This window comes from Clytia hemisphaerica, unplaced genomic scaffold (genome assembly GCF_902728285.1).
Source record: "Clytia hemisphaerica strain Z4C2 unplaced genomic scaffold, Clytia hemisphaerica genome assembly, whole genome shotgun sequence".
In the NCBI taxonomy this organism is placed as follows: Eukaryota; Metazoa; Cnidaria; class Hydrozoa; order Leptothecata; family Clytiidae; genus Clytia; species Clytia hemisphaerica.
In genome coordinates, this window is record NW_027104383.1 from 460,222 (window position 1) to 472,847 (window position 12,626).

The 12,626-nt window shown below is 34.4% G+C and overlaps 2 protein-coding genes across 3 annotated transcripts; one reads left to right on the forward strand and one right to left on the reverse strand.

The window, feature by feature from the left end:
* Nucleotides 1-132: 132 nt before the first annotated feature.
* Nucleotides 133-12,603, reverse strand: LOC136819192 (PCNA-interacting partner-like). Its single transcript, XM_067075403.1, has 11 exons — nt 12,460-12,603; nt 11,804-12,073; nt 11,201-11,243; nt 11,012-11,058; nt 8,058-8,222; nt 6,854-6,940; nt 6,129-6,196; nt 5,329-5,485; nt 3,433-3,590; nt 1,846-1,894; nt 133-790 (listed from the first exon to the last, which is right to left on the reverse strand). The coding sequence occupies exons 1-11, from the start codon at nt 12,601-12,603 to the stop codon at nt 419-421; spliced, it is 1,560 nt and encodes a 519-aa protein (XP_066931504.1). The 3' UTR covers nt 133-418.
* On the forward strand, nt 8,731-9,703 carry LOC136819287 (tereporin-Ca1-like). 2 transcript variants are annotated; one of them, XM_067075518.1, is made up of 2 exons: nt 8,731-8,770; nt 8,877-9,703. In XM_067075518.1, the coding sequence occupies exon 2, from the start codon at nt 8,880-8,882 to the stop codon at nt 9,630-9,632; it is 753 nt and encodes a 250-aa protein (XP_066931619.1). In that variant the 5' UTR covers nt 8,731-8,770; nt 8,877-8,879; the 3' UTR covers nt 9,633-9,703. The 2 variants fall into 2 exon arrangements, with proteins under 2 accessions (XP_066931619.1, XP_066931620.1); XM_067075519.1 differs by having other exon boundaries at nt 8,880-9,703.
* Nucleotides 12,604-12,626: the final 23 nt, after the last annotated feature.

Sequence of the window (12,626 nt, forward strand, 5' to 3'; positions counted from 1 at the left end):
AAAATTTGTTTTCATAATAAGTGTTTATGGTTTAGTTGGTTGACTTTACTGATAACTCTCTTCCTGACGAAAGTAAAAATCTTATCGGCAACGGATACAAAAGAAAGAAAAAAAAACAGAACTTGGATAAAATTGGTTTACAAAAATTTAAATTATTGCCCAATTAAATACATCAAAGCATCAATAAAAAAGTAAACAACGTTATAAAATATCTATTAAGATGACCCCTACGACTTTAAATTTAAACTGAACAGTAGTGAAGTGAATTTTAAGATCTGTTGTGACATGTTTCATACTTGTTCGTTCTTGCGTGGGGTCTCTTTGAAACATAAACATGTTGCGTAAAAAAAATTTAAATTTTCATAAATTCATTGAATTATTTACAAAATTATATTTCATAAAAAAATATTTTGAAAAATTACGATTTAAAAAACTGATTCAATGTTTTCTGCCCTGGAAGCAGGGCGCATTTTTTAGATACCTTTTGTCTGGGTTTTGTACTGGTCTTTTTGACCTTTTTCATTGTTTTATTATTTTCTTTGTCAGTCAATCGACTTTCTAGGTTTAATCTAGATTTAGGTTTCTTTTCGGGAGGTTCGGAGGTCTCCCTGATAGTTTCAGCTTCGCTTTTCCTTTCAGGGGAAATCGATTTTATTTCGTTTGGAACACGGATAAGTTTGATGGGTTTGGCCAATTCCTCAGGACTTGAATTCAAGTCTTGCACATCTTGGATGGTGGTCTTTCTTTCCTTTTGAAGGTGTTGTTGTATCGGAGAATTATTATGAAATCTCTAAAAAATGTACACGAGAGTGACAAAAATTAACGATTGAGTACGAAATGTACAATAGTAAATCTTTCATCATTCGTCCAGTCTAGACAGGATAGTAATTGATTAAAGTGGGTTTATATTGTATTTTTCCACATACATTACAAATTAATAGCATGGAATGCGCATACTAATACAAGTTTTATCTGAAATTTCTTTTATTATTCAGAAAACGTTGCAACTGAGGGGCTTTTTGGCCCTTTTTGGATTACCTGGCATGCCTTTGGGACAATGATATCAGTAAATTTTGAACCTTTCAACTTTTGGAAATTCGATGCCATTCCTACTATAAGAACACTTCAAAACAGGGAATTGAACAAACAAAATGGAGCATTATTCATATTAAGAAAAAAGGCATTGGAAGCAAAAACACAAATAAAATTATTCATGTTTATTTGTCAGTAAAAGTCTCGGTAAATAAAATACCGTAAATCCTAACAAAAAAGGCAAGGGAGGTCTGGACAGTTGAAAAAATAAAATTATTTATGAATTGCAGCAAATGTATTTATTGTTACATCATCTTAGACCTCTTATCCTGTATCGAGTATAACTTTCCATTAGAATATTCAAATGGTCTGATATCGATTTTTAATCGCATTTGATAGGTCTATTGAAAACGCGTTAAAAAGAGGCCTAATGATGTCACCATTTCGAAAAAATGGCGAATTTGCGACGTTTTTCGTCGCTATCTCCATCGTAGAGCATAAGCGTATTAGATTATAAAATACAAAACTTTACAAAGCGGATAAACAAGAGCTTAACTTTGAGCCCGCTATATACGAAACGATGTCTTTCATCGTGTATTGAGAAAACCAAACTCTATCGCATGGTATATCTAATGAAGGGATAAATTGATCGTTTTAATATGATTGCAATAACATCTTTCAGGCTCTCCGTTGTCGAAGCGTTAGAATTCGATATCAAAGAAAAACAATCAAAATGCCTCTCATAGAAGTAGGTCAGCAAGGAACAAAAGGCAAATCAAACTGATCAAGCATTGAAATTAAATTTTTTCAAACCTTTTGCGACTTGGGTTTTATCGGGGTATCATTGTCACATTTTGGAGTGCTGTAAAAAAAGAAAAAAGAAAATGCAAGATACAATTATCAGAATGATCATTTTGTTTTTGAGAGGTGCACAAATGTTAAAAAAGACTACACCTTTTCACAGAGATTGTATAAATCCAATCGCATCCTGGAACCGATCTTTCCTTTCTCACCGTTATTGTCATATAAAACGCAACTCTTCCTCTCAAGATTATCTCAACTTAAGGGGAAGTCCCAACAGGCTCTCAAATGGCTTTGTAACAAGGGAATTACCCGGATGACATGACATAAGACGTTACAGGCAGGTGAAACGTTTGTTGAAAAAAGAAGAATATCTTGAAAAGATAAAGAATAAATCGCAGTCATACTTTTTCGAATATGACAAATTTTCAAAACACTAGTAAAAATATTGTTTTAATCTCAAAAACTAATTTCCCGGTCCACCAAAGAAGAGAAACAGCTTCATATTTATATTATATGCTTTGTTTTCAAAGCTTCGAAGTTTTTAAACATAGATTTTCTATATAAAGTAAGATAGAGTACTACAACTTTGTGGCATCATTAATGGGATAAATTAAGGCTAGTTAAAACTGCTGAAGAGTACGATTTCTTATATGATTTTTTCTACGTCATCAAAGAATTAAGTGCTCTTAATATGTGCTGATATATGCTGATAATTTGTCACCACAAAGTAATATTTTTAAATGGATCGCACGACAAAAAAGACTTTGGATCATGTTCCAAATCACGTTAACACCGTAGCTTGAATTCGTTTATCTCACAAACGCAAGCACGCATTTCACGTACAGATTAAAACGTTTGTTTAAGCATGATGCAGAATGATTCTTATCAGTAAAAAATGGAATTCTTTCAAAAGTCATCCTGATGTTGCATTTTTCGTTATATGCATTGTTTTCGACGATATCAATGCAACAAGTTTTTAAACGTAGGAAAGCTATCTATCAAATATGAGGTAATTGGAAGGGATTGCGGTACCTAGGTAAATTGCATGTCAAAAGTGCTGACTAGAGGAATAATACCTTGATAAGCTAAAGTTATTTTGGCAAAAACATCAAATCACGTAACTTCTAATTACTCGAATTAATCGCTCCTGTAGTATGCAGAGCACGAGCTTAATAGTAAACGGAACACAGGGAGTAAATTCTTGCATCTTTAGGAAGCATGTAATGCTAATTTAAAATCACTACAGGAAGACAACTGTTAGACGAATTCCTCTACAAATAGACTCGATTCCACGCAGCTTACTCCTCTTTCGCGTAGGTTTTACTTTTTTTTCGAGCTCATAGAGAGCAGTAGGACACAGTAGTTAATAGTTAGCTGAGAGATAATTTTTTTAGCGAATGAGTAATTAAAAGAAAATAAATAAAAAACTTAATGAGCAATTAACAAGCGTTTAGTACCCATCCAATTTATAAAAATGTTTGTGAAATATACAAATGAAATGAATTTTCCGCGATTTTGATGTGAACATCTTCTATAGTGCTGTAATACAATGTTGATCGTCAATTTGAGCACGTGTGGGAGCACTACAGTACTTACCTGAATTGTGTGAGAAGCGAAGAAATCTTTTTCATTTGTTCTTTCTCGTTGACTTGAGGCGTGGACAGAACTCCACAAAGTTGTGAAGAGTTCAAACTAATATCATTGCCCCAAACACATGCCAAGTAATCCAAGAAGCCCCTCAATTGCAACGTTTTCTGAATAATAAAAGAAATATAAGATAAAATTTATTTCTGGGAAGACACTTTTACACGGCACTTGAGGAGGTTTCTACCTGAAATTATTCTCACTTGAAAGGTTATCAACTGTTGTGTTGCGGCTTCACGTTGAAATTAAAAGTTACCGCTCTGACTTTTTTTTTTCAACTCCGCACTCAGTTTTGGTTTAGACACTGTGGAGTTCAAGTTAGATTTGTTGCATGGTTTTCTTAAGGTGTTAGCAATCAGCAAGAACGGATGCTTGTCGAGTATATGCTATGTATATATCCCATCCAGTCTCTCGGATCGAGAAGACCACGCAAATATTAGTATTTGTGTCACGACGTATAGGACGTATAGAGGAAAAGGAAAAATTGAGAGCTTTCACTTTCCGAACAAAATTATCATTAATGTGTGAATATCATATTATATATGAAAGATTTAGGGCTATTCGACTTTCAAATGGGTGGCTTAGGTGAAAGCTAACCATTAGCACACAAAGCATAAAGAGTAAATGACGACTGTGTAATTACTTCAATAAAAGTGACAAATTCATAATCACTTTTAATGGGGTTGTCAAAACCGATGAACGGAAGTTATCATGCTTCAGTTAAATCCATTCATCTTCTCGCATATTGCAAATGCTATATTCAAGAGATCTATAGCTAAAATTAATGGCCTGTTTGACTGAATCATGGTTGTGATTTAATTAGGGCCAGATAGGTTACCTCTTTTTCATCCACTGAAATCTACCTTATAGTTACACAAATTGAATGTAGTTGAAGGCGGAAAAATGGAACGAAAGATGAATGGGAATGGGAAGTGTCAATATTTATTCCGTCAGTGCAAGTGGTATACAATGGAAAGCAAAAAAAGTGACGGTCTTGACTTCAAGAAAAACAAGCTCTTATACAATGAGTGAGCTAGAAGAAACAAGGGGAGAAGCTCATTATGTAAAGTGCTGGAATGAAATCATTAATAATAAATCAAGATCTCTCTCCGCTATAAATTTATACCATAAAAGCCACATAGATGTCTTTCAATCGATAAAGCTTTTTGCTTTACCGAACTTTTAGAGATCCTATTCCGAAACTGGTTTAACCGGTATAACTAACTGGCACTGATATGATGCAGACACGAAATTTGACTGCTTCGTCGCAAAATAAGATAAGAAAAGAAAAATCTATTTTAAACTGATACTTTTTGCAATTTCAAATATTTTGAAGTATTATAATACATCACATCAAGTAAAAGGTCTTATCTACGCGTTGCGCAAAAGTTCTAACTTTTTCCGCAAACTGTCATCTTGACATCATCTCGAATAAATTATTCGTTCAAATGCATAATTAGGTGATTAGCGTCAACAATAGTGGCGAGGCATGAGTACGAAGTTGGTGTGCAAAATCAATAACATATATGCAAAGAAAAAACAGAATTTCAAGAAAATGCGTAAGACAGTAGTGCTGTGTGTGTATCAGATATAAGAGTGGAAGCACTGTGAGAGATAAGACCGTTATGTAGCGATATTTAATGTGAAATTTCTTTATGAAGAGCAAACTAATAATGATTGGTTGGTAAACCAACCATTATAACGCAAAATAATAAAGAGGTTCACATACAGAAAGAAGCTTATCAAATGTCAGGTTTAAATAGAGGCATAAAGTGGTGCACACCATGACCTGCGAAGAACCTCCCTGATCTGACTGAACAAAGAATGAATGAATCAAAAACATCTTACATCTGAACATGATTTGTCAACTTGCTCGCCCAAAAAGGATTTGGTTTTCTGCAATAATTGGCTGAAACCAGCTCCAACGATGTTAGTGGAGAAGGTCGGAATCTTGGCACGTATTAGGGCACATTTCAAAATCTTGAATATGCTGAATATTGCCGATCTAAAGACAGAAGAAGAGAGTTTATGTACAGCAATACTTTCTATCAATAGATATTATCACATTGGTCTAGTACGGCAAAATATACGTCAGAATAGAATTTCTGCAAACTCCAATCTGGAGTTTTCGCTGACGTCAGCAATTACGTCATTTTTCTGCATTTTTCAAAAAGCCTTCCGCAATAACTTTTTTTGGCTTCATTTTCAGATATGAGTTGTAATGTTTTTCTAAACGAGCATGAAAAATGCTTTCCAACGGTATGTAATATGACATACTTTTGAGAAAAAAAAAATCATTTTAGCCTAGGAACCTGTTCTGGTCTGTAAAATACACAAACAGGTGCCAATTTTTTGGGTCTGAGATTTAAATCCATTTTTGACCCCTAAACTACAATTGTGCAAAGTCTCATGCTTGTACGCCTTTGTGCGCAATGTTAATGACTTTTGGCACATTTAGACTGCACTATATGGAAAATATTTTGAAATTTGGAAAGAAGTAATGAGGTTTTAGTAAAAAATCCGGAGCTCAAATCGCAAACGCGTGATTTTGAGAAAATTTTCCATTACTTCAAGGGAGCCGACTTTTACAAGGACTATTAATGTTAGTGACCCTGGAAACTTTAAATTTGTTGAAGATTGAAAAATACTTGATGTCATGTTCTTCGTCAATGGCTGTTTGTAACTTATCCATCAACTCCACAAATTCTCCAAGACCCTAAAAATAAAATGAAACAGTAAACAGTGCCCACGTCTCTTCTACAACAATGGGCATTCCATTTTATATCCATACAGGGGGGTGGACGAACTTTTCCAAGAGGTAATCTGAGAAGAATTTCCAGAGGGTATTTTTTCATCTTTCCAGGGGGTAAAAGCTATTCTTAAACCTCCAAGGGATAAACGACTGATATTAGTTCGTCCACACTCACTTTAAGACATGAAAATAATTTTTTCCAAGGTCTTTTTTGCAAATTCTGCCATTTTCCAGGGGGTATCCAAACATTTGAAAGAAGTGTGTTTTGACTTGAAAAGGTTCGTCCACCCTGCTGTAGGGAAATTTGTGTCTTTTAAGAAAAAAGAAAAAGTAGAAACAATGAAAGCCTATAAAGGTTGTGACTCTTAACCAGCATCTAAACTTCAAAATTTACTCTCAGGTATAATACCTGATAAGAATGTTGAATTAAGTAACAGAGCGATATCATAACTAAGGAATACATGTGAAAGCCTCCCTAATAACGTTTGGTTCAATCACACGTCTGTTGATTTTGATTTGCATAGAATCTGAAGGAGAGAAGCAAAAAGAGTACCATTCCAATTCAAACCCTCAACTACACCACATTTCCTATCCTTAAGCTGTAAAGTGAATTCTACTTACTTCGCGATGCTCATAAAGTATATGGTGTTCGTCAGGCACATAACCTTTACCACCCAACAATAACATTCGAACGAATGACGCTACTGTCTGTAATTCAAAAGAAGCGTTTGTTACACAGAAATTTTGTAAAACACGCTCCTCTATATTTTCTTGACCAAAGACCTTAAAATAGATCAAAGCGCCATCAAGGGCCTTGAAGTAAATCAAAGCACCATTTTAGGTAGCCTTAGATTATAATGCCGTTAAAATTTCCTGGTCCCTGCAAACAAAATAGTAAAGTTAATTCAAAACTTAAGAAGGTGCATAATTTTACTCTACCAGAGATTTAGAGAAGATATATCAGCCAGATCCTGACCATCCCAACCCTTTTATTTCGTTAGTGTTTACAAAAAAACTGACCAGACAAGAATTGGTCAAATAAACTTGTGAGTTATTGAAGTTTTTTAATGACAAGGCCATTATTAAAGTAAAATATTTGGGAAAATATTGGTCTAGAATATACAGTCATCATAAGAAACGAAGAAAACTATGATAAATACCTTATCGGCCCTTTTTACGCCTCAGCCTAATTTTGGGTTTACGCCAATTAGGGCCGTTAATAACGCCAAAATTTGTAAAAATGGCTACCTATGCTTCAAATTAGTAAATAATGACTAAAATTTACATTAAAATGTCATTTTTCAGTAGTAAACTGTTGAAAATTCCATCGAAAATCACTGATTTTTAAATATATTAAATATTTCACTGAAGTTTTAAATATGGAGTAAAACAATGGATAATTTTCGTCTTCGAATCATACCTAAAATCCTTTAAATTGAGAAATAATGATAAAAAATTAACGCCACTTTTAGGTAAAAATTGTAAAAATTGCAAAATTTTGGCCCTTTTTATGCCGGCCCTTTTAACACCGGACCTTATAACGCCACGAGCCCAAAAATAACGCCAATAAGGGCCGATAAGGTATATAAATTGAAAGGTCAAAACAAACCCATTGAGAACCCCCCAAAAATGGAAAAACCCAGACGACAAGAAACTGTATGAAGGGCTGATGTGAAACTGTTAAATCTGGTAAAATAAATCGAGACAAACTTTCTTTAAATCTCAACTCTAATTTCAAATTTTAGAAGCGAGTGGAAATGCTTTTCAGATACTACACAATATATTGAAGCTCTGTTAGTTACCGCGAGTTTCCTCTCTCGATTACCTGAAACATGGGCGCATCTTTTTGCTTTGCAAGCTGACGAATATCAGTGAAGGCTTTATGAGTGATTCCTCTTGTCGGGATATCGATCACGCGTGCAAGTGCGATCTCATCTCTACTGTTGACTAGCAGTTGAAGGTAGGATAGAATGACACGTCGAAGTTGCAGCTGAAAAACAAGAGAAATACTGTATCAATTCGAATTTAAACGCCCAAGAGTTTTTGGATTTTAGGAAGGGCATTAATTTGAGGGGGCGCTTAAAAGAACGAAGCGTTCATTTAATTTACCACCAATGTCACTTTAATAAAGTGTATGGGTACCTTCTTTTGTCTTTTCAATTTAGAGATATAGTATGCCTGATATAAACATAAAGAACATAAAGAACGAACATTAATACATCAGACTATTTTTCTCGTCAATACAAACAATATAATTCTAATAATGGTAATATAAAGATTTGAAAATTGATTTTTCACTGTAGGTTACCTGACCAAATAACTCGCTTTAATATAAATATAATATAAATGTACGTCACATAAAAAACCCTAGAATACATGGCAGAGATCTAGTTTCTCTACGAGGATGATCATGTTTTTGCTTGACACGGAGAGGCTGTATTTGCGCCCTCCAAACAAAGGTTATGGCATAAAAAGGAGGGAAGATAAAAAATTACATTACTATTACATCTTAGAAAAAGATAGCAAGATAATTTCGAGGTAAACGAAATTCTGTTTTTCTATGTATTAACTAAGTTTGAGTACTGGTCAATTTACTAAGAAGATTTAAAGGAATAACTTCATCTCGTTTTTGGTTTCTTTCAAGAAGATGCTTTTCACCAATGGATGCATCCTCCTTATCAGTCTGGGCTGCCTTCTCACCTTAACGAAAGCAAATGACAACGTTCGACAAAAGCGTACCGTGGATCTCACCGAAGCCATGCTAAGCGCCTCAATCAGGTCAGGGACCTCGTTATCTGGTACAACAGTGGGAGATTTGAAGCAATCCAGTTACCGAGTGGCTGTCTCTGGATCAGTCGAGAACTACTCGAAATGGGCGTTATTATTCAAAGGATGTGAAATAGCAGCGGGTCAGATGAATCTCCCGTTAAGAAGTGTAGCTGCTGGTCAACGCGAAGGATTTGCCAGCCATAAAACAGCACACGCAGCAAAAGGAAGTTTCGTCAAATGTATGTTACTAGTTGGTGACAAGTTGGTTCATTTCATGTATTCAGCACCATATTCGTTTGATTTTCATGCCAACTATCTAGCCGTTGGAATTTGCAACAAAGACATGCAAAGTGACACCCATGGATACCCATGCAGAGACCTGACCGCCAAAATAATGTATTACTATACTCCTTCATTCGTCTCCATTCGTCAGTTTTACAGAAATATTCACACTGTCAAATACTGTGACGAAGATTTGTGTATTTCTGGCGTCATGGGAACAAGCCATCAACCAGAGATCAATCTCAAAGTCATGCCTCAAAAGTACGAAGATCTTTACAATGAAGTAAAAGACGATTCCGTGAAAGACCACTGGGGAAAAGATGAATACGAAAAGTTTGTTAATAGTTAGTTTCATTTTTTAGCTTTTAGCCACAATTTCTTTCAATTTTACTCCGAAAGAAAAGTATAATAGCTAAATAACTCGAATGTCTACTCAACTCGTACGGGCTTGGTTTATTTAGAGAATACTAAGCAACTACGCGTTTTTTTTAAGAAACTAGTTTTACCAAGCAGTCTCAATGTTTCTTAAGAAATCGGCCTTTTGAGCCTTAAATATTTCTTACATGTTTCTAAACTTTTTGACATAATCAGCGTATTTTTCATGCAAAGAAAAAAAAATTTGTTTTGATTGGAAGGTTCTTAAAAAACCGAATTAAAAAATGTTATTTTCGCATTATCAGCCTCAGCATGTTTCTTAGATATTTCTTAGTTTTTAGGCATTCTGAGCCTCATGTTTCTTAAAAGTATTTCTTAAAAAAAGAAAAACGTGTATTTCATCTCTCTTAAAGGTAATTCATCCTCTCCATAAAGAGGACAATTCTTTTGTTTCAAGATTTAAAAACTCCTGTAGAACGAAAACTTTTGATGTCAACAATAAAATGGCACTAGTAACATTCAGAGCATCTCCATCCAAAGTTTTTGCTTCAAGGCCTAGAATACGTATAGAGCTAGACTGGAGTCGTTTATAATACGTGTAATACAGTAGTATAGGCGTTATATGATAATACGATTATTGTTACGGGATTTGTTTGTATAAACGACTGGAAGAATCCGGTGTTCCGGCCTTATAGAATCCCCGGTGTCGCAGAAACTTGCGTAGCGAAAAACAATTTATCAAGCAACAAAAAATCTCTCAAAACAAAATCAACTCAAATGAAAAACTTTAAACACACAAATCCACACACATTTCTTTTTCAAAAATTTTTTTTCAAGAGCGGGAAAAAATTATAATTGCAATATTGACACTTTTCTTTTGTTTGGAGTTAGTGGACAAAGGTTCCTAGACGACTAAAATTGTTCCCTTTATGACTTTTTGCTTTATTTCTACTACTATGTCTGAATTAGTCGTCTAGCACAGAGCAGATATTGTTTGCTTCGTAAAAAATTATTTAATGCTTAATGTAGTCATAAATCTTTCGCCATCCCACGAAAAATATTGGCAAGTTTGAATCAAGGAAAATGCTTGATATTGACGGTGATTTGGACAATTCAAATCGACAGCACTTAAAAGAAAATTATTTCTAAAGCTTATTTTGCTAAAATTTTACCAAGATCGTAAGCGTAACTTGATGCAAAGGACAATTTAAAACAATGATCATCGAACGAACCCATCGAAATCGTTCAACAGCCAGACATGGTGAAAAAGCTTCATTTCCGAGCAAGGTTTTGAAATCCGTAGAAATAAATTGCAATCAAATCTACCTGCTTCAACAAAAATATGTCACTTACAAGCGCTGGTCTGCTTGGCGATTGGCTGAGCGCTGGTGATGATAAATCTATACAGAAAAAAAAAATTCTATTAGATATTATGGTTGTTAGAAAAATCCGATCTAACATTGGAAGTATCATTATTATCGTAGACATGATATACGAAAACAAGTGATCGTAATCGAAGTCATAAAAGATAAAAACAGATACCTTGCTTTTCGATTTTCTGTAATAACTTCAAGCATCTTGGTTTCTGCAAAATGACAAAAATTGTTCCTATCAATCAAAATGTCTTGTATAAAAAGTTACAATTCAATCCAAGCACTGCTGTAATTCTTCCTCCTACAATATCGTGAATATAACTTTACGCAATGAATCGTAAACACCTGTGTTAGTGCCTCGGTGGAACTTTTTCCCTCAAGTAGGGGTTAAAATTTTTATCGAAATTGTAATTTCTATTTAAATTCTAATGGGACTAAAAAGATCATTCGAAATTTCCCCTTGTGGTTGCTTGTGGAGTTGAAGTAAATGAAGTAAATTTTTTTCAAGTGGGGGACGATTTTCTGGTCAATTTTTCCAGTGGGTGGGGGTTCCACCGGGTCTGTGATAAGGGCAAGTAATTGTGGTCGAAATCAAACATTTAAACTCCGAAAGTTACAAAGAAAAGAAAATTAATTGGAAGTGGGTCTAGTAAAGTGAGATTTTGGTGTAACCGTTAACGGTGAAAAGCAATTGGTGGATCAGCTAAACATCACTACTAAAATTAGAGAAAATATTGCAGTTTTGGACAATCAGACGCATCATAAATCTTACGGTTTGGTTTTCACTGTCATCTTTCGCATGCACTCGAATGAACTTCATTACATCTTGTTGATCAATCATATTACATTGTGTCAAAAACTCATTGTAGGCTTCATAAACCTCATCGAAAGTTACGATCTTGAGGATGCCATCTTTGGTAATGGGTTCTTGGGTAAGGGATGATGCGTGGAGGTTCTCTTCACTTTCTTGTTGTTTTTGTTTTATGATCTTGTGTTGAATGTTGAACAAATCTAATGGTGTTATATCTCCCTGAATGTGAAGCTTCAAACAAGAGTAAGATTACATTAGTAAGACATACAACAATTTCACTCTGTATATTGTAGGGATGAATTTAAGTTGGTAAAAAACTTCATAAATAGTGACTATTTCTTGGACCAAAAAGTAGATTTAATCAGGACAGTTTCTATTCATTTTTAGACCTTTTATAGATCATAACATAATCAATAAATTCTTTTTTCACAAGAACTAGTGGATTTTAGCTGGGGCCTGACTGTCCTTTGACTTAACCTGAGCATAAAATTGGCATTTTCTTAGCATTTTCGGAATCCAAAGGTGGGATTGTTTTTGATTTGTTCAAAGGTCTTTGCAAAAACTGTTTTTATAAAAGAGAAAGTGAAAAGAGAAAAATAACAAGGATTTATCATTACCTTTTTTTGAAGCAAAAGGAGAGCTAATTGAATGGCTGCAAGTTGATCAACATCTGATAGAAAAGTACTTCTATGTTCTATAAATCGCCCATCAAATAACTCTCTAAAGGTTTTTAAAATCTCTACTTTTAAGTTTTTATTCATCTGGGAAGAGGAAAGAAATCATT

What these genes read in the sequence shown, in the direction of transcription:
- LOC136819287 (XM_067075518.1), top strand. Translation starts at nt 8,880, where the DNA reads ATGCTTTTCACCAATGGATGCATCCTCCTTATCAGTCTGGGCTGCCTT.
- LOC136819192 (XM_067075403.1), bottom strand. Translation starts at nt 12,603, where the DNA reads ATGAATAAAAACTTAAAAGTAGAGATTTTAAAAACCTTTAGAGAGTTA. An exon ending in ATGACAGTGAAAACCAAACC is followed by an intron (nt 11,244 to 11,803) that starts GTAAGATTTATG and finishes GTCATTTTGCAG; the next exon opens with AAACCAAGATGCTTGAAGTT. An exon ending in ACAGAAAATCGAAAAGCAAG is followed by an intron (nt 11,059 to 11,200) that starts GTATCTGTTTTT and finishes TTTTCTGTATAG; the next exon opens with ATTTATCATCACCAGCGCTC.